This window comes from Schistocerca cancellata, chromosome 10 (assembly GCF_023864275.1).
Source record: "Schistocerca cancellata isolate TAMUIC-IGC-003103 chromosome 10, iqSchCanc2.1, whole genome shotgun sequence".
NCBI lineage: Eukaryota > Metazoa > Arthropoda > Insecta > Orthoptera > Acrididae > Schistocerca > Schistocerca cancellata.
The window spans coordinates 188,656,930-188,675,961 of NC_064635.1; the positions used below are offsets into that span (position 1 = coordinate 188,656,930).

Sequence of the window (19,032 nt, forward strand, 5' to 3'; positions counted from 1 at the left end):
TATTGCGCCAAATTCTGCCCAATTGCAGCGTTAGATCGTGAAAATACCGTGGTGATTGAAGGGGCTACAAAACGGGGCATAGTATACCGTCGACGTACCTCAGATGACAACCATAGAGATCCTGCTATGAAAAGAAATATCACCACAGACCATCCTGGTTGTCGAGCCGTATGGCGGGTGGCAGGCAGGTTGGTATCCCACCATTGTTAAGGGCGCCTTCAGGTACGTCTTCGCTGACCATCTGGACTCAATTCGAAGCGGGACTCATCACTCAAAACAGTTCTTCTCCAGGCAATGACATTTGAGACCGGAGATGTGTCTCGAGACGCCACGGACACAGACACAGCAGTTGATCATCATGGCAAGCAACCTCGGTCTTACATTTCAGCAAGATAATGCCCGTCCGCACACAGAGAGTGTTTCTACTACTTCCCAAAACCTACCTTGGCCACAGTGTCGCTGGATCTCTCCCCATCTCACGACATTTGGAGCATTATGGGCAGGACTCTCTAATCAGCTAGGGACTTTGGATTTTGACGACCTAATGCTCCAACTGGGCAGAATTTGCCACGATATCTCTCAGGATAACACCCAGCAACTATATCAGTGACAAGCAAATTAATTGCTTGCATAGCGGCCAGGGGTTGACCAACGCGTTATTGACTTGCCCAATTTGTGGAGCTCTCTCTGTTGAATAAGTAATGCGAATTTTTCTGAAATTTGTAATCAGTTGTTTGTCTGTGCACGTACGCCGCATCTATCGATTCCAGTTCTATTCGGATAATGCCTTCGTGGTACGTCTTTTTTTGTGTTAGATTGAATTTTAGAGTACAAAGAGGATTCTCTGGTACTTACAACTTATCTCAAGTTACTAGCCATGGCACATTCGGTGATTTATAGGAACAAAATAGCAACATGCAACTAAAAGGGGGAGAAACGCTAACATGCGGTCGCATTCTATGTACCGTCCACTTTGCAAATCACAATGGTTTGCAGAGTGGAACTGTAGATATAGACTGAAACACACATTTTGCTGCCTGTGGTCCAGGTTCGAGCCCCTGCTGGTTCCACACTTAGGTTCGCTGAAGACTACTTTAATTTATGGGACAGTGAGCACACACAGGGAATTATCTACGCTTAGTAAACTAGAGAGAAGCACATCTGGGTGCCTGCTGCAGCTACAGTTAGGAGTGAAGGCAGTGGTGGCTCACCTCGGCGCGGTTGTAGCCCGAGATCTTGCAGAAGGACTCGTTGCAGTAGACGATGGGGAAGTCCACTATCTGCGCGTTGGCCAGCAGGAAGCTGCTGTCCGCTGCAACACACAACAGGAGTCCCAGTCAGCAGGGCGCAGTAGCGCAGCCGCAGCCAGTCCAACTAAGCTCAGACGGTCTGAGGCCCCGGGATCCAACATCGCGACTATCACATCACGAGATACGTAAAGTTTATAAGACTTCCTTCTGAGGAAAGGCACAATAACCAGTTAGTTCACTAAATTTTTAGTGCGTCATATCCAAATGATCATGTTAGGTATCTCAGGCAGTTTTCACAATAAAACTTCTGCTCGTAAGGAAAAAATTATTTATTTTTGCACCACTCCTATACTACATGTGTGAATGACCATTCATCTTACGCTAATGGAGCAAAAATGACGCTCTTTGATGATGATGCAAATGTTAGATCAGTCGCTACAGAGGTGTAGCAACAATAGGAACAACACATCAAATAGTTTTTTCTGGCAAGGTACGAGACTTGGAACTGTAATAGTGGCAACTATTTATTTACAGCTCGTACAAAATAAATACGTTTTTCAAAGTTTTACTGACCTTCAAAGTAGTCACCAGAAATCGAGTTAACTCACTTGGACTTAATTCAGGGGAGTGGTACAGTACTTAGCAGCCCCATCAATCAAACAATCCGGTAACAGCTTGCTGTTCATTTTTGGAACACAACCTACGACCAGCTTAGAGACAGAAGTATGACACTTTCTGCAGGACCTGACCTTCATTTTGCAGGACAACGCTCAAGGACGTTACTGATTTGTTTGACTGATGGGGCTGCTAAATTCTGTACCACCTACTGCACTACCCTGAGTTAAACCCTCATGAGTCCAGCTCGATTTCTAAACTGAAGGAAACACTTCACGGCATTCGCTTCAGAACTGCTACAAATTCGTCGGGCAATAGACAGCGCCGCTCGAACTGTCAACAGCACTGCTAAGAGTATCCTACGACTTCCCCATCGCTGGCATCGGGATATACACAATGCTGGTGACTACCCTGAAGGTCAGTAAAACCTTGGAACACGTATTTACTTTGTATGAGTTATAAATAAACAGTTGCCACTATTACAGTTCCAACCATAGTAATTTACTTCAAACATTGCACACTTTTTGTAGTCAATTGGAACAACATAATGTAAGTAGTAAGGTGTATGAGTTATCCAATTTCGGCAAAATCTCAAGAGAAGTTTTACATATCAGGTATGTACCAATGAGTTGCAAGCATAGGCACGATGGCGGCGGCCATGTGATTATCGTTCAGGATCGAGCTCGACTGACTTTTTTAAATTTATAATTTTTATTCTTTTAACTCTGGTATTGTTATTTCATACACATTACGTTTGAAACGTAATATGATGAAAATACACGTGTATTTACACGAAATTTTACTGAATTTCCAATGTTATTGGGTTCTTTGCAAATTTTCATGTTCACAACAAATATTATACTGATAACTGTCGAGAAGTAAACGACCAAACGCATTAAGTAGTCCTGAAAATGTATGCCTGTCGCTATTTCCGAGATCTCTTGTACCTTTATTCGGGTAAGGTACCGAGAAGTGGTTTGCACGTGGACGTTCCGATCTGCGAACTCAGGTTTCAAGGACGATGTAGTGGCTTGGTAAGCCCAGATCAAACATCGATAAATAAAGGTATATGTAACTTTAGTCAATAATACAGTGAGTTACAATATGCGAGAAAATGAGGGTGATATACGACTAATCGTTGGATGTGCTTTCGACACAACAATATGCAGGTTGGTATTTTCCAAAGAGACTCGGAGAATGCAAAGAAAAACACAATCTACTTCAACGAATGAATCAAATTTACCCTCATGAACAAGGAATCTATTGTTGTTGTTGTGGTCTTCAGTCCTAAGACTGGTTTGATGCAGCTCTCCATGCTACTCTATCCTGTGCAAGCTGCTTCATCTCCCAGTATCTACTGCAACCTACATCCTTCTGAATCTGCTTAGTGTATTCATATCTTGGTCCCTCTCTACGATTTTTACCCTCCACGATGCCCTCCAGTACTAAATTGGTGATCTCTTGATGCCTCAGAACATGTCCTACCAACCGATCCCTTCTTCTAGTCAAGTTGTGCCACAAACTCCTCTTCTCCCCAATTCTGTTCAATACCTCCTCATTAGTTATGTGATCTACCCATCTAATCTCCAGCACTCTCCTGTAGCACCACATTTCGAAAGCTTCTATTCTCTTCTGGTCTAAACTGTTTATCGTCCATGTCAGTCAAACATGAATAAGTCTGAAGGCGCTTCATAAAATTTTTAACTTGCCTACAGAACTATAAGTCAGATAATTACAACAAATATCCGTAACTTCGGTTTTCTTCAGAGGCATGGAGCACACTCTTAGTTCGAATATAATAAAATTTCTTGAGAACGAGAAGTTTATATCCACGAATCAGCATGTTTTTAGAAAGCATCGCTCGTCCGAAACGGACCTTGCCCTTTCCTCACATGACATACTGCCAACTATTGGTGAAGGACAAGAGGCAAATTCCATGTTTCTTCACTGAAGCGCCTAATAAACTGGTACAGGCATGCGTATTCAAATAAAGAGATATGTAAAGAGGCAGAATATGGCGCTACGGTCGGCAACGCCTATATAAGACAACTGTCTGACGCCGTTGTTAGATCGGTTACTGCTGCCACAAAGCAGGTTATCAAGATTTAAGTCAGTTTGAAAGTGGTGTTATAGTTGGCATACTAGCGATGGCTCTGAGCACTATGGGACTTAACATCTATGGTCATCAGTCCCCTAGAACTTAGAACTACTTAAACCAAACTAAGCTAAGGACAGCACACAACACCCAGCCATCACGAGGCAGAGAAAATCCCTGACCCCGCCGGGAATCGAACCCGGGAACCCGGGCGTGGGAAGCGAGAACGCAACCGCACGACCACGAGATGCGGGCACTAGCGATGGGATATAGCATCCCCGAGGTAGCGATGAATTGGGGATTTTCCCGTACGACCATTTCACGAGTGTACCGTGAATATCAGGAATCCGGTTAAACATTAAATGTCGCACACTGCTGCGGCCGGAAAAAGATCGTGCAAGAACGGGACCAACGACGACTGAAGAGAATCGTCCAACTGACAGAAGTGTAACCCTTCCGCAAATTGCTGCACATTTCGATGCTGGGCCAACAAGTGTCAGCGTGCGAACCATTCAACGAAACATCATCGATATGGGTTTTCGAAGTCGACGGCCCACTCGTGTACCCTTGATGACTGTACGAGACAGCGCCTCTGCCCGTCAACACCGATATCGGGCTGTTGATGACTGGAAACAGGTTGCCTGGTCGGACGAGTCTCGTTTCAAACTGTATCGAGTGGATGCACGTTACGGGCATGGAGACAACCTCATGAACCCATGGACGCTGAATGTTAGTAGGGGACTATTCAAGCTTGTGGAGGCTCTGTAATGGTGTGGGGCGTGTGCAGTTGTCGTGATGTGGGACCCCAGTTACGTCTAGATACGGCTAGCAGGTGACACGGACGTAAAGCCGTCGGCACACGGACCATGCTGTCGAACGTTAACGTTGAGCGTGCCAAGTTCAACGTGCTGCTGAACGCTCAGAAACTATGCGACTTGTGCATACGGTGCGTGGGCCCCAACGTGGCATACGCGATCGCAACGTGCTCTAGCGGCAGTTGAGGGATGTTTCTAGTTCGTAAATCAGACTGTTTACTCAACGGGCGAGCGTAAAATTCCCACGTTAGCTCTATTAAAACGCACATTTCCTCCATCGTCCACGAAAAGGAAAGTACCATGTCCAATCAATAAGGACACAGGCTTATAAAAGTTCCATTAAAAACAGTGCGGCACAAATTTGGAATACTTCTCCGCATAAGATAAACATTATTTCATCATTCCCACATTTTAGTAAAACCCCAAGGTCAGTCTTACTTGATCACTGTTCCTACCCAGTAGCAGAATCTTGGCAACATGTGAATTACGAAGCGTAAAAGAAAAAGGAGCAAAATATCTTTATACAAGTAGCTGTCCTGTAGATTAAGCCAATCGAACAGCCACCTCTCAAAAGAAGGTGAAGTTATATTTACATAACATTAAATATTGTACTATATATTTATATTACACTAATAATAAAGTACCAGAACCCAATACAAACGTGAATGTTAGGAAAAAAAATCCGGTAGTGGCAAGACGCGAACCACCGACCTATCACACATCTCACTAGCAGACAGTGACGCTATTCATTACGCTACACGAACCACATCGAAATTAATTGTAACAATAGTGTCTTTCTCCTTGATGAAAATCTTATCATAGATATGTTGCTAATTGAAGTTTAATTATAACAAATTGTACCAAGAACAACACTGCGTTTTGGGTGGATCTTCAGTGTGTCGCTGCCTTCAAATAGCCTACTCTCATAATACGAAAGTTACAACAATTCTTTTGCCACGAAAATGATATTTCTCATTATTTTATTGGAACGAATCACGCTGTTAACAACGAGTTTTCCAGTGATTCTCGATTTGCTGGTGCTCAGAAACGGCTTATCTACATACAGGCTTGAAATGAATGCCAATATAGCGCCTCACAACTCTGTACTGAAAGGAGACAGCGTGCGTGTGACGTAGGTGGCGTTGTGCCACCTCATTGGTCAACGCTCAGAGGCACGCTCAGAATATCTGACTTGCCAGATATTTGCTCTGCACGTTCGGAAAGAGTCCCGAACGTGCTATTCCACGCAATGACGTCAGAAACTCGGCACGCTCAGCGCTCAACGTTCGGATGCACGGTCCGTGTGCCGACGGCTTAAGCATCGTGTCTGATCACCTGCATCCATTCATGTCTGTTATGCATTCCGATGGACTTGGGCAATTACTGCAGGGCAGTGTGACCCCTCACACGTCCAGAATTGCTACAGAGTGGGTCCAGGAACACACTTGTGAGTTTAAACATTTCCGCTGCTCATCAGTCTTCCCCTAAATGAACATTATTGAGCATATCTGGGATGCGTTGCAACGTAGTGTTCAGAAGAGATCTTCAGCTCCCCTCGTGCTCTTAGGCTAGGCGCAAATTGAGACGCGTATAGCGCGTGTGGCGCGACGCAGCGCAGCGCGCGTTTTTGTAACATCACAGGTTCAAATGGAACCGCGAAAACTGCGACGCGACGCGACTGGGACGCGACTCGCGCCTGCGCCAGGTCGCGCGGCGTTGTGGTTGAGGCACAGTTTCTCGCGCCGCGCGTCGCGCTTGCCTCGCTAGCATCCTGGGAAATTTGAGGCGGGGAGCGGAAAAGTAGCCCGGACATATCATCACATCGGAACGGCGCATATCTGCAGTGTTAGTATTGCCAATACGATAAATTTTGCCTTACTGTGTACTGAATTTTATTGCCTTTGGGTATTGTTTCGTTTTTCGCCATTTAAACGCTCCAGCTTTCTTCGTTAGCACGTTATACTTTTCTGTTATTTATATCTGCATAGTTTTTTTTCTGTCAAGAAAAATGTATACTTCAGTAACTGATGAGCCATTGGCCGTTGAAATTGTACCATATGCCTCCGCGATGTTTTCAGATCGCAAGAAGGGACGGACAGAGGGTAGTGAATAAGGAAGCAAGGGATACTATAAAATCATGTGATTAAGAATCAAGGCAGGAAAGTAAAGTAGGGTTATATTCTCGCTGCCTAGTAAGCTAGCGTATCTGTACGATCTGTTACAGAAATTTAGAAAGGGATAATCTCCACAGGTGTGATCCCTTTGTTCTTGTGGTAAAAAACGTCCAAGATCTGAAGTACAGAAGTTTCACTGTGATTACTCTGATATGTATGTAATAATGTAATACGACACACTGTACTGCATACATGTGAACAACATATTTCCACTGCAAGCTAGAAACAGTCGAAAAGCAGTCACAAATGACAATGTTTTAATTGGTTCGCCGTGATGAGAAAAAGCATTTCAATTGTTGCATGGACATTATCAGCATTAATAAACTAATTATACAACAACAGGCTACACAAATGAAGAAAATGGTCGGTATTGTTACGAAAGTAGGAATATCCTAAAAGAGTGTTATGATTAGATATATTTAATTTGTTGAAATGTGCTGCTGACAAAGGCAGATCTACTTTCATGACAATGTTTTTCGAACTCCATCTCACAAGACACGCATGGCTAACTTGTGCATTCCTGTCGCGCGCATTATCCTTCGCTGCCGACAATACACTGACCATTGTGTTGTGCGACAGATCAATTGTTTATTTTTCTCAATAACAACTATTTTATTCGCGATCACACAATGTCAGGTTGGCAAGCCCTAGGTGAGTAACCAGTATCGGGCATGTGGCTATCATTCCGCCTGAAGGAACGCTCGTCATTATTTTAATATTGCTCAGATCAAGAGAAGGAATAAAATCCTTTGGTAAGTTTCCATTCCCGTTGCTCAGTGTTAAAAATACGATGGGTTACGGGGATTCCACCAAAATTCCAACAGAATTGCCAATTTGTTTTTGTGTGAGTTGTTAACCTTTTCTCATTCGAAGAAGCATCACCATTTATGAGTAAAGGCCACATTTCTCTTGGTGACTGGTTTAATTGTACTTCCTTTGTCACAATGTAATTTGCCAAACTCATCTCACAGCAGCTATTGAGACAGAATTCCGAAACGTAGGGCCTCATTAAACAAGTAATTGGCAATTACAGAGCTCAGTAGCTTACGAAAAAGCTCATAGTATCGGTTTGTAGTAACATAAAAGAAGGAATTTCATGTTTATTTTCATACTAGGAAGCTCTTGTTTCGCTATCTGTCGATAACTTAAAAAAATTACAGTCACTGGAGTGAAATAAATAAAAAAAGAAGTATAAGTAGTGATATATCGCCATAGATAAGAAAGTTCCGTGTGTTTAATAGTTGGCAAAACACTCTCCTCCTTGTGTGCTATCGTTCGCCAAACTTTTGTTTCGATGTCTCGAGAGGTTTAGGAGCTACGAGAGATGTTGCGAGTATTTCATTCTCGCGGGCGTGAGATCGGAAGTGAGCGCGCTACATGGGATCCATTTTCTCGAGATCGGAGGCAGATAGAGATCTCCTCCCAAGTCTAAATAAAAATTCAGCATGTTAGCTAAATTTCATACGCAGCAACATATCGTGGAATACGCACCAAACGCAAAATCATAGCGACCCCTAATTTTCGTTGCAAACTTTTTGAGTTTTACGTAGTGTCTTACTAAAATGTGTACATCACAATAGGAATGGTCATTAGCGAGGTGATGGGCACGAAGCTGACATATAACGCTACAAGTAAGGCAAAAATCATATATTTTCAGAGAATAGTTTCTGTAAAATCATTTGAGAAAGGTAAGAGGTTGCGCGCGCTTCGGTTCAGTCAGCGCAGAGCGTCGCCAGTCGGCGCGTGCGAAGTACGGTGTACGCGTCGCAATATGCGCTGCACCCGCGTGACCCGTGCGGCACGTGCGTGTCACGCTGTAGTGTCGTGTCACGTCACACGTGCTATACGCTTCTCAATTTGCGCCTAGCCTTACGGATTTACAGAGATACCTGCCCAGCCGCTGTGGCGGAGCGGTTCTAGGCGCTTCAGTCCGGAACCGAGCTGCTGCTACGGTCGCAGGTTCGAATACTGCCTCGGGCATGGATGTGTGTGATGTCCTAAGGTTAGTTGGGTTTAAGTAGTTCTAAGTCTCGGGGACTGTTGACCTCAGATGTTAAGTCCCATAGTGCTCAGAGCCAGAGACAACCCTGCAGGATTCACGGGGTCTGTTCCCTCCAGCACTACTTCAGATATTAGTCGAGTCCACGCCACGTCGTATTGCGGCACATCTGCATGCTCCCGAGGGGCCCCACGCAATATTAAGCAGGTGTACCCGTTTCTTTGGCTCTTCATTGTAGATGTCTGGAAAGAATTTGACACGATGGCCCTCTGTAGGTACGAGCATATGGAATAAGTTCACAGAAATGTGAGTTCTCGAAGACTTCTTAAAAAAGAGGACCCAGTATGTCGTCCTCGACGGTGAGTGTTCATCACAGACAAGGGTATCGTCAGAAGTGCCGCAGGGAAGTGTGATAGGACCGATGTTGTTCTCCATATGCATGAATGATTTGGTGGACAGGGTCGGCAACAGTCTGCGGTTGTTTGCTGACGATGCAGTGGTGTACGGTAAGGTATCGAAGTTGAGTGACTGTAGGAAGATGAAGGTGATTCAGACAAAATTCTAGTCGGTGTGATGAACGGCAGCTAGCCGAATATGGGCAAAAATGTGAATCAATGGCGATGAGTAGGAAGAACAAACCTGCTTGAGACAGGCAAGTAGTTCAAATATCTGGGCGCGACATTGCAAAGCGATATGAAATGGAGAGAGCTTGTGAGAACTGTGGTAGGGAAGACGGATTGTCGACTTCGGTCTATTGGGAGAATTGTAGGAAAGAGTGGTTCACCTGTTAAGGAGACAGCAACTGGTCGCTGGCGCGACCTACTCTTGAACACTGCTCGAGTGATTGGCATCTGTACCACGTCGAACTGAAGGAAGACATCGAAACAGCTCAGGGGCGGGCTGCTAGATTTGTTACCGGTAGGTTAGAACAAGACGTAAGCGTTACGGAGATCCGTCAGGAACCCAAATAAGAATCCCTGGAGGGAATGCACGTTCTTTTCGTGGAACACTAATGAGCATATTTAGAGAACCGGCATTTGAAGCTGACTGCCGAACGATTCTACTGCCGCCAACATCCATCAGTATAAATTTGAAAACTTAATAAGCCACGGAATAATGTAGATAGAGAGGTAAAAATTGACGCACATACTTGGAACGACATGGGGTTTTATTAGAACAAAACAAAAAAAGTATTGCTAGACGCGTGAAAGATCTCTTGCGGGCGTCGTTTGGTGATGATCGTGTGCTCAGCCGCCACTTTCGTCATGCTTGGCCTCCCAGGTCCCCAGACCTCAGTCCGAGCGATTGTTGGCTTCGGGGTTACCTGAAGTCGCAAGTGTATCGTGATCGACCGACATCCCTAGGGATGCTGAATGACAACATCCGACGCCAATGCCTCGCCGTAACTCCGGACATGCTTTACAGTGCTGTTAACAACATTATTCCTCGACTACAGCTATTGCTGAGGAATGATGGTGGACATATTGAGCATTTCCTGTAAAGAACATCATCTTTGCTTTGTCTTATTTTGTTATGCTAATTATTGCAATTCTGATCAGATAAAGCGCCATCTGCCGGATAGTTTTTGAACTTTTGTGTTTTTTTGGTTCTAACAAAACCCCATGTCATTCCAAGCATGTGTATCAATTTGTACGTCTCTATCTACATTATTCCGTGATTTATTCAGTTTTCAAATTTATACTGACTTTTTGATCACCCGGTACACTGCGCGTAAGGATCACGAAGATAAGATACGAAAAATTAGAGCTCATACGGAGGCATTTAGGTAGTCGTTTTTCCCTCACTCTATTTCCGAGTGGAACAGGAAAGAAACTGACCAGCAGTGGTGCAGGAAGCCCTCCGCCACGCACTGGATGGTTGGCTGCGAAGTATCTATGTAGATATATATGTAGATATTTGATGAAGTAATAAAAATTAGTAACCAATGGAAATCCAAGAAAAAGTTCATGCAAATACACGTTTTTTTTCCATCATATTACCTTCCCAGTGTAACATATACTAAATAATATGACTGGTGCTGAAAAAGAAAGTAAATTTAAAAAAAAATAGTGAATCGTTTCAGCGATCTACGAATTACGGAGCTTGAAACCTAACCGTATGACCGCCGTCAGCTCGCGCACATTGTCGCAACATACCGATATTTGATTTACGCGTGAAATTATCTTCCGAATTCATCGAAGTAGCTAAGTAGTACGCCTAACTACTTGCACATTCTGTTATCCTGATGGACAACTAAACGTTTACAAAGTCTGGAATAAGTCAGTGATCCAAACTCAGTGAGCCGGCCTTTGTGGCCGAGAGGTTCTAGGCACTTTAGTCAAGAACCGCGCTGCTGCTACGGTCGCAGGTTCGTATCCTGCCTCGGGCACGGATGTGTGTGATGTCCTTAGGTTGGTTAGATTTAAGTAACTCTATGGGACTGATGACCTCAGCGGTTAAGTTCCATACTGCTTAGAGCCATTTAAACCACTCGAACGCCGTGGCTTCCCTTTGCACTTAGAAACTTAGTTCATTCAGTTCTGCAGAAGATGTGACACATCATACTTCAGGGAAAAAAACAATGGAGCACGAGAGTAAAGCAAATTGCAAAAGTAAATGCTTGTAAATGACTAGTAACTACGGTGTTCCACAGGGCTCGGTACTGAGAATTACTCCTATTATTGCTTCACCTTACACAGCTAAAGCAGAAGTAACGCCTTTGTTGATAATGTTCGCATCATAATAAACAGCAATGAAGACCAACAAAATCAAGTAAACATTTGAACAGAAGTATCTAAAACACGTGGTCAGATCGTCAGCGATGAGAAAAGTGTGAAAAACACCGATGAAGAAATCTGGATATAGGCTCAAGTTGTTAAGAAAAATAGCCCCGCAGTAGCTGAGATGGTACGCATTTGTGCAATGTGTCGATGTTAATAAGGCTAAAGAGGTTAATGTATGATGTAGAGCTCAGACACAAATCACCAAGAGGACGATCAGGACCCAGGTACAACCATTATGTTGAAATATGAGATCGAGCGAAGAGGGGAGATCTGCGATAGCATTAAAGAGGGAAAGAACTCTAAGGACAGTAACTGGTGGCCAAGCCTGGCTCACCAACCCACCGAATAATATGCGAAGACGTGGGTGATGATGATGATGATGATGATGATGATGATGATGATGATGATGATCAGAAAGAACAACAGAAGAAATGTTGAAGAAAATTAAAATTGTCTCATCATAAACAGTCTATCACTTACATTTGTTTTTTTTTTAAACCACTCTGTAAAATGTTTTTCGCTTTAAGACGGATTAAAAAACAGGTTTAATGAACAAAAACATGGAAAAAGTCATCAGGAGCTACTGATCACGACAATATGAAAATTCTATAACTTTAGTTGAAACAGATGAGTCACTTCTTTACGAAGTAGAACAAAACATGTTCAGTAAGAATTATGTAAATCAGAAAGTGTCTTTTGAGTAGGGACAGCTAAATACTGGTGTTTCACATTCATAGGGAAAATAGACACGGGGCAGAAAAAGAAGCAAAGATGTTTCGGCAAACGTAGGTGGATTTAATAAGCCGTATGCGAGATAATATCGCATCTGCGGTCACGTTCCGTCACTGATTTCAGTGTGAAATTTTGTTTTAGTTAGCAGTGTCTTAATGCAGGCAATGTGTTGAGCAGCTGAGCAACAACAAAAGTAAAACAAGGGTGATGCAGCGTAGTTGAATTAAATCAGGTGAGGTTGAGGTAGTTAGAGTAGTACACCAGACAATAAAACTTTGTAGACAAATTCTGATATTTAGGCAACAAAATAATTACAGAGATGAAGCAAATCCAGACCACTATTTGAAGACAAGTAGGTGTTTAACATCGTTACTAGATATCTCGAGAAGTTTGTGACCGATTTACTTCAAATTTTTGCACAATACTCTAATAAAAGTTCGGGCGGACATGGACTACATAGTTTTTTTTATAAAATTATTCCTGGTTTGAAGCCGCATTGTCAACTATGAAATTTCGACGTTTCGGTGACTGTTGCAAGACGCCTTCGTCAGGGTGTACTGCTAACTGCTGAGTGAACACTTGTTTGGTTACTTATACATTATGGAGGAGTGCTGTCACTGGATATGAAGGTGAGGAGGAAGCGTATTAGGAGTTCATTTTATTGGTCTTTGCGTTGAGTGTTGTCATTGGCGAAAAAGGGCGTTTTCCATTGCAATTTCATTTATTAACCTTCAACATCGCAGCGCGTCAGCAATCGTTGGTTAATATATTTAAAAAAAACTAAAAACTAGCCTCGACTGCGAAAAAAAGCACCTAGTGTTAAGTGTTAACCCAGGTTTCGGCGTAGATAACTACACCTGCTTCAGAACAACAATAATAAAACCTACAAGTACCTAAGAAGACCGTTGTCAATGATTAAAAGAACACCATAGCTATACATTTGTAAACGAAAAAGAAAAGGAAAACACAAACAGTACATACGTACAAAGTCAAAACCACTACTTAACTTAATGGTGTACGCTCCATCTCACACCGGCCTATGTTCGAAAGGGTCATGACCCGCCATAAACTGCAGCTACAGACGGTCGCTCACTTACAAGCCTGACCCGCTATCTATGCACAGACGCAAGACAAGTGAAGTTACCTGCATGCGCATGCGCATACGAATACAAGAAAGTTTATACATGGGTCGGGGCTAAATAGCCCATATATTCCCAACCGTGGATCAACGTATATCAAAAATGAAATGGATAGAACAAGAGACGAGCTAAATAGGAGATGAAACCTAAAAATGACCAAATTATGTATGAAGCTACCTATGACAACAGGAGGAACTCTTAAAACTATACCTAAAGCCAATGGTTAGCCTCGGGGCTCCGGGGGTGGGGGGCTGAGGGGACGTAATCTAAAGACGTCGTGGTGATAAAGATACAGGGATAAAACGTAAGGTGTTCAACGGGCAAAAATCACCTTCATCCTAAAAGGAAAATGAGGATAAAAAGAAAGAAGATGAACGGCTTGACCAACCGCGCTCGCAAATCAGCGCACGCATGTGATAATCCGCAGATCATCAGGTTTACAAGTGTGAAGAACAAAGTAAAGGCGCGAAACCTTCAAAAAATTTTCTATTTCTTAGTAGGGGTTGGTCATTGAGGATATTGTCTTTAACATGTTGCAGGTGCTTAAAGATCTGCATTTCTTCCAAAACATCGAGTTTTCAGCCCTTAACCTCGGCATGAAGTAACTCGATATTATCTGGAGGGCTCAGCGCATGAGCCGTTCGCACAAGGTGTTCCGCATAAGTAGAGCCCTTAGTACCGTCACCACTTCTAGTAGGAGTATGCTCTTTATACCTGAGACCCAGAGCTCGCCCCGGTTGCCCGATTAAAAATTTTGGACAATCCCCGCATGTAATTTTATACAGGGTGAGTCACCTAACGTTACCGCTGGATATATTTAGTAAACCACATCAAATACTGACGAATCGATTCCACAGACCGAACGTGAGGAGAGGGGCTAGTGTAATTGGTTAATACAAACCATAAAAAAAAATGCGCGGAAGTATGTTTTTTAACACAAACCTATATTTTTTTAAATGGAACCCCGTTAGTTTTGTTAGCACATCTGAACATATAAACAAATACGTAATCAGTGCCGTTTGTTGCATTGTAAAATGTTAATTACATCCGGAGATACTGTAACCTAAAGTTGACGCTTGAGTACCACTCCTCCGCTGTTCGATCGTGTGTATCGGAGAGCACCGAATTACGTAGGGATCCAAAGGGAACGGTGATGGACCTTAGGTACAGGAGAGACTGGAACAGCACATTACGTCCACATGCTAACACCTTTTTATTGGTCTTTTTCAACGACGCACATGTAGATTACCATGAGGGGTGAGGTAAACGTACACTCGTGGTTTCCGTCTTCAATTACGAAGTGGAATAGAGTGTGTCCCACTGGAAACGCGTCGACGTATGTGGTATCAGCATGATGGTGCACCTGCACATTCCGCAATTAACACTAGGCTGACCCTTGACAGGATGTTCGACGGGCGTTTCATAGGACGTGGAGGACGCATAAATTGGCCAGCCCGTTCTCCTGATCTTACACCTCTGGACTTCTTTCTGTGGGGTACGTTAAAGGAGAATGTGTACCGTGATGTGCCTACAACCCCAGAGGATATGAAACAACGTATTGTGGCAGCCTGCGGCGACGTTACACCAGATGTACTGCGGCGTGTACGACATTCATTACGCCAGAGAATGCAATTGTGTGCAGCAAATGATGGCCACCACATTGAACATCTATTGGCCTGACATGTCGGGACACACTGTATTCCACTCCGTTATTGAAAACGGAAACCACGTGTGTACGTGTACCTCACCCCTCATGGTAATGTACATGTGCGTCATTGAAAAAGACCAATAAAAAGGTGTTAGCATCTGGACGTAATGTGCTGTTCCAGTCTCTTCTGTTTCTAAGGTCCATCACCGTTCCCTTTGGATCCCTACGTAATTCGGTGCTCTCCGATACACACGATCGAACAGCGGAGGAGTGGTACTCAAGCGTCAACTTTAGGTTACAGTATCTCCGGATGTAATTAACATTTTACAATGCAACAAACGGCACTGATTACGTATTTGTTTATATGTTCAGATGTGCTAACAAAACTAACGGGGTTCCATTTAAAAAAATATAGGTTTGTGTTAAAAAACATACTTCCGCGCATTTTTTTTATGGTTTGTATTAACCAATTACACTAGCCCCTCTCCTCACGTTCGGTCTGTGGAATCGATTCGTCAGTATTTGATGTGGTTTACTAAATATATCCAGCGGTAACGTTAGGTGACTCACCCTGTATACTCCTGATTGGGAAAGTTTATCGCTTTTACTCTGCAAGGAGTGAATTAATTTCCTATGTAAACTATTATTAGTAGAATAGGCGACTCTGAAATTATGGGCTCTGAGTAAACGCCCCAATTTGTAACGTATGTTGCCTATGTAAGGGATAGATATCGTTGCCACCTGTTTGTCATCTAACGCATTCCCTTGGGTGTAAGACGTAATATTTTTATTTATTTTCTTGTTGTACATCTGTCTTACCAACTGAGGCCTATAGCCATTATTTATAGCAATATTCTGAACTGGTGTTACTTAAGAATATTGCTAAGTTTCATTTATTGCTTGCCATTGGTGGAAATCGGCAAATAGGAAACTGGGCGGCGACTACAGAGTAGCGTTGTTTGCTAACTGCCTAGCATCGACTAGGCTGCGTCAGCGCTCTGTGTTCAAAATGGTTCAAATGGCTCTGAGCACTGTGGGACTTAACTGCTCAGGTCATCAGTTCCCAACAACTTAGAACTACTTAAACCTAACTAACCTACGGACATCACACACATCCATGGCCGAGGCAGGGTTCGGACCTGCGACCTTAACAGCAGCGCGGTTGAGGACTGAAGCGCCTAGAACCATTCGGTCACTCCGGCCAGCCGCTCTGTGTACCCTCCGCCGCTGTGGCCCACCGCGCGTCTGTTGCTCTGCGAGAGCTGCCCTTCCGTAAAGCTGTCACTGCTGGCAGCCAAGAAGCTGGAAGTCGGTACCCGTCTCCTCTATTCGTGTTGTCGGGTCGCTTGAGTGTTTCTATGGCCTCTCTAATCTTCCTCCTCAAACTAAACGGCTGTTTCGCCAGTACGCCGACCTCTCGAAATGCGATCTCCATCCTGCACTGTTCCTGATGTTCTGCCACCGCTGATTTGTTGTATTTTTTGAGGCGGATACATCTCTCGTGTTGAGATAACCTTGTGCTTATTGGACGCCGAGTCTCACCTACATACACCAGTCCACATTCGCACCCGATTTCATAAATACCGGGCCGGCCGCGGTGGCCGTGCGGTTCTAGGCGCTACAGTCCGGAGCCGCGCTGCTGCTACGGTTGCAGGTCCGAATCGTGCCTCGGGCATGGGTGTGTGTGTGATGTCCTTAGGTTAGTTAGGTTTAAGTAGTTCTAAGTTCTAGGGGACTGATGACCACAGCCGTTGAGTCCCATAGTGCTCAGAGCCATTTGAACCATAAATTCCGGTCACATGAAAGTTGAAACTTGCTGGCAGATTAAAACTGTGTGCCGGACCGAGAGGACGGGCCGTGAGTCGTGCTTCGGTAGCTCAGTTGGTAGAGCACTTGCCCGCGATGGGTAAAGTTCCCGAGTTCGAGTCTCGGTCCGGCACACAGTTTTAATCTGCCAGCAAGTTTCGTATCAACGCACACTCCGCTGCAGAGTGAAAACCTCATTCTGGAAACATCCCCCAGGCTGTGGCTAAGCCATGTCTCCGCAGTATCCTCTCTTCCAGGAGTGCCAATTCTGCTAAGTTCGCAGACGAGCTTCTGTGAAGTTTGGAAGGTAGGAGACGAGAAGTAAAGCTGTGAGGATGGGGCGTGAGTCGTGCTTGGGTAGCTCAGTTGGTAGAGCACTTGTCCGCGAAAGGCAAAGGTCCCGAGTTCGAGTCTCGGTCCGGCACACAGTTTTAATCTGCCAGCAAGTTTCTCCGCTGGAGAGTGAAAATCTCATTCTGGACATGAGAGTTGTCAATTGTATTTTTCGTCGAGTCCAGAACTCCTATTTTGTTATTGCTACGAAAAATCGGTTTAATACCTGCCACACGGAGAATTTTACCCAGACGTTCAGTACCCCCTTGTACGTATGGTAGCAGGACGGTGTTCCGTGCTTCGTTTTGCATTTCCCTTTTGCCATCCTCCTCCGGTGCCATAGTGTTATGTATCATCCTCGTGTCGCAGCCATTGGCTCCAAAAATGGACCTCAGGTTCTGTAGTTCAGCTGTCAGGTTGTGTTCATCGCTAATCCTGCAGACTCTCTTAGTTAAAGTTTGCAGGGCTGATTTCTTTGGGGTAGGATGGTGGTGGGAGGATGCATCCAGGTACCTGTCCTTGTTGGTGGGCTTCCTATAAACTCTGTGCCCAGCTTCCAATCAGGCTTATGGTAAACTTCCACGTCGAGAAAAGGCAACACCGCGTTCTTTTCTGTCTCCATGGTAAAGTGAATTTTGCTGTGCTGTTGATTGAGATGTTGGTGAAAGTTCTGAAGCTCTTCTTCTCCGAGTGGGCAGATGACAAGTGTGTCGTCAACGTATCGTAGCCAGCATTCTGGTCGTAATGGTGCCGACTGGAGTGCTGCATCTTCGAACACTTGCATCAAAAGAACCAATAGCTACTCCTTCCGGCTGCTCATAGAGATCCTCTTTCCACCTGAAGTAGGTGGTCGTCAGACAGTGTCGCACTAGCTCGCATACATCATGCGTTCATCTGAGATGTTCATGGTGTCCGTCACTGGTACATTCGTGAATAAGGACTTCACGTCAACGCTAACCATCAGATTCGTACCCGAGACACGCTTTTCTTTCAAAAGTGCTACAAAGTGGGTGGAGTCCTTGACGTATGTATCAGTGTAACTCACTAGACCGCTACGGCAGCTGTGAAGGCAGGAGTCCCGAAAAGCGACGGCCAGCCGGGTTCTGGTGAAGCTACGATAGACCCAGTAGTGGATAACCCATTTGCTTCCAACGATCACACGAGCCTTGAATGAAATCACAAAAACTACTCAAGAAAAGTAAGGTTTCTCGATGTATGCGAAACCATTCCAAAGTTCAACATGGTCAGGTACCCAGGAATATATTTTCTATTCAAATTTTAGGGTTTCAGCGCCGAGAAAATATTGTACTGTATTGGATCATCTATTTCTTACATGATACATGAACTACAGCACTGAAAGACATAAGGCCCCGGGAGTAGACAACATTTCATTAGAACTACTGACAGCCTTGGGAGAGCCAGTCCTGACAAAACTCTACCATCTGGTGAGTAAAATGTACGAGGCAGGTGAAATACCCTCAGTCTTCAAGAAGAATATAATAATTCCAATCCCAAAGAAAGCAGGTGCTGACAGATGTGAAAATTACCAAACAATCAGTTTAATAAGTCACAGCTGCAAAATGCTAACGCGAATTCTTTACAGACGAATGGAAAAACTGGTAGAAGCCGACCTCGGGGAAGAT

General features: G+C 44.2%; 1 protein-coding gene across 1 annotated transcript in view; it reads right to left on the minus strand.

Annotated features, from left to right (window-relative positions):
* LOC126106236 (potassium voltage-gated channel protein eag-like) overlaps positions 1 to 19,032 on the minus strand; it is a 442,532-nt gene that overhangs the window by 29,635 nt on the left and 393,865 nt on the right. The window contains exon 2 of the mRNA XM_049912464.1: positions 1,212 to 1,312. Within this exon, the coding sequence (XP_049768421.1) occupies positions 1,212 to 1,312 (101 nt within the window). The remainder of the gene's footprint in view (positions 1 to 1,211; positions 1,313 to 19,032) is intronic.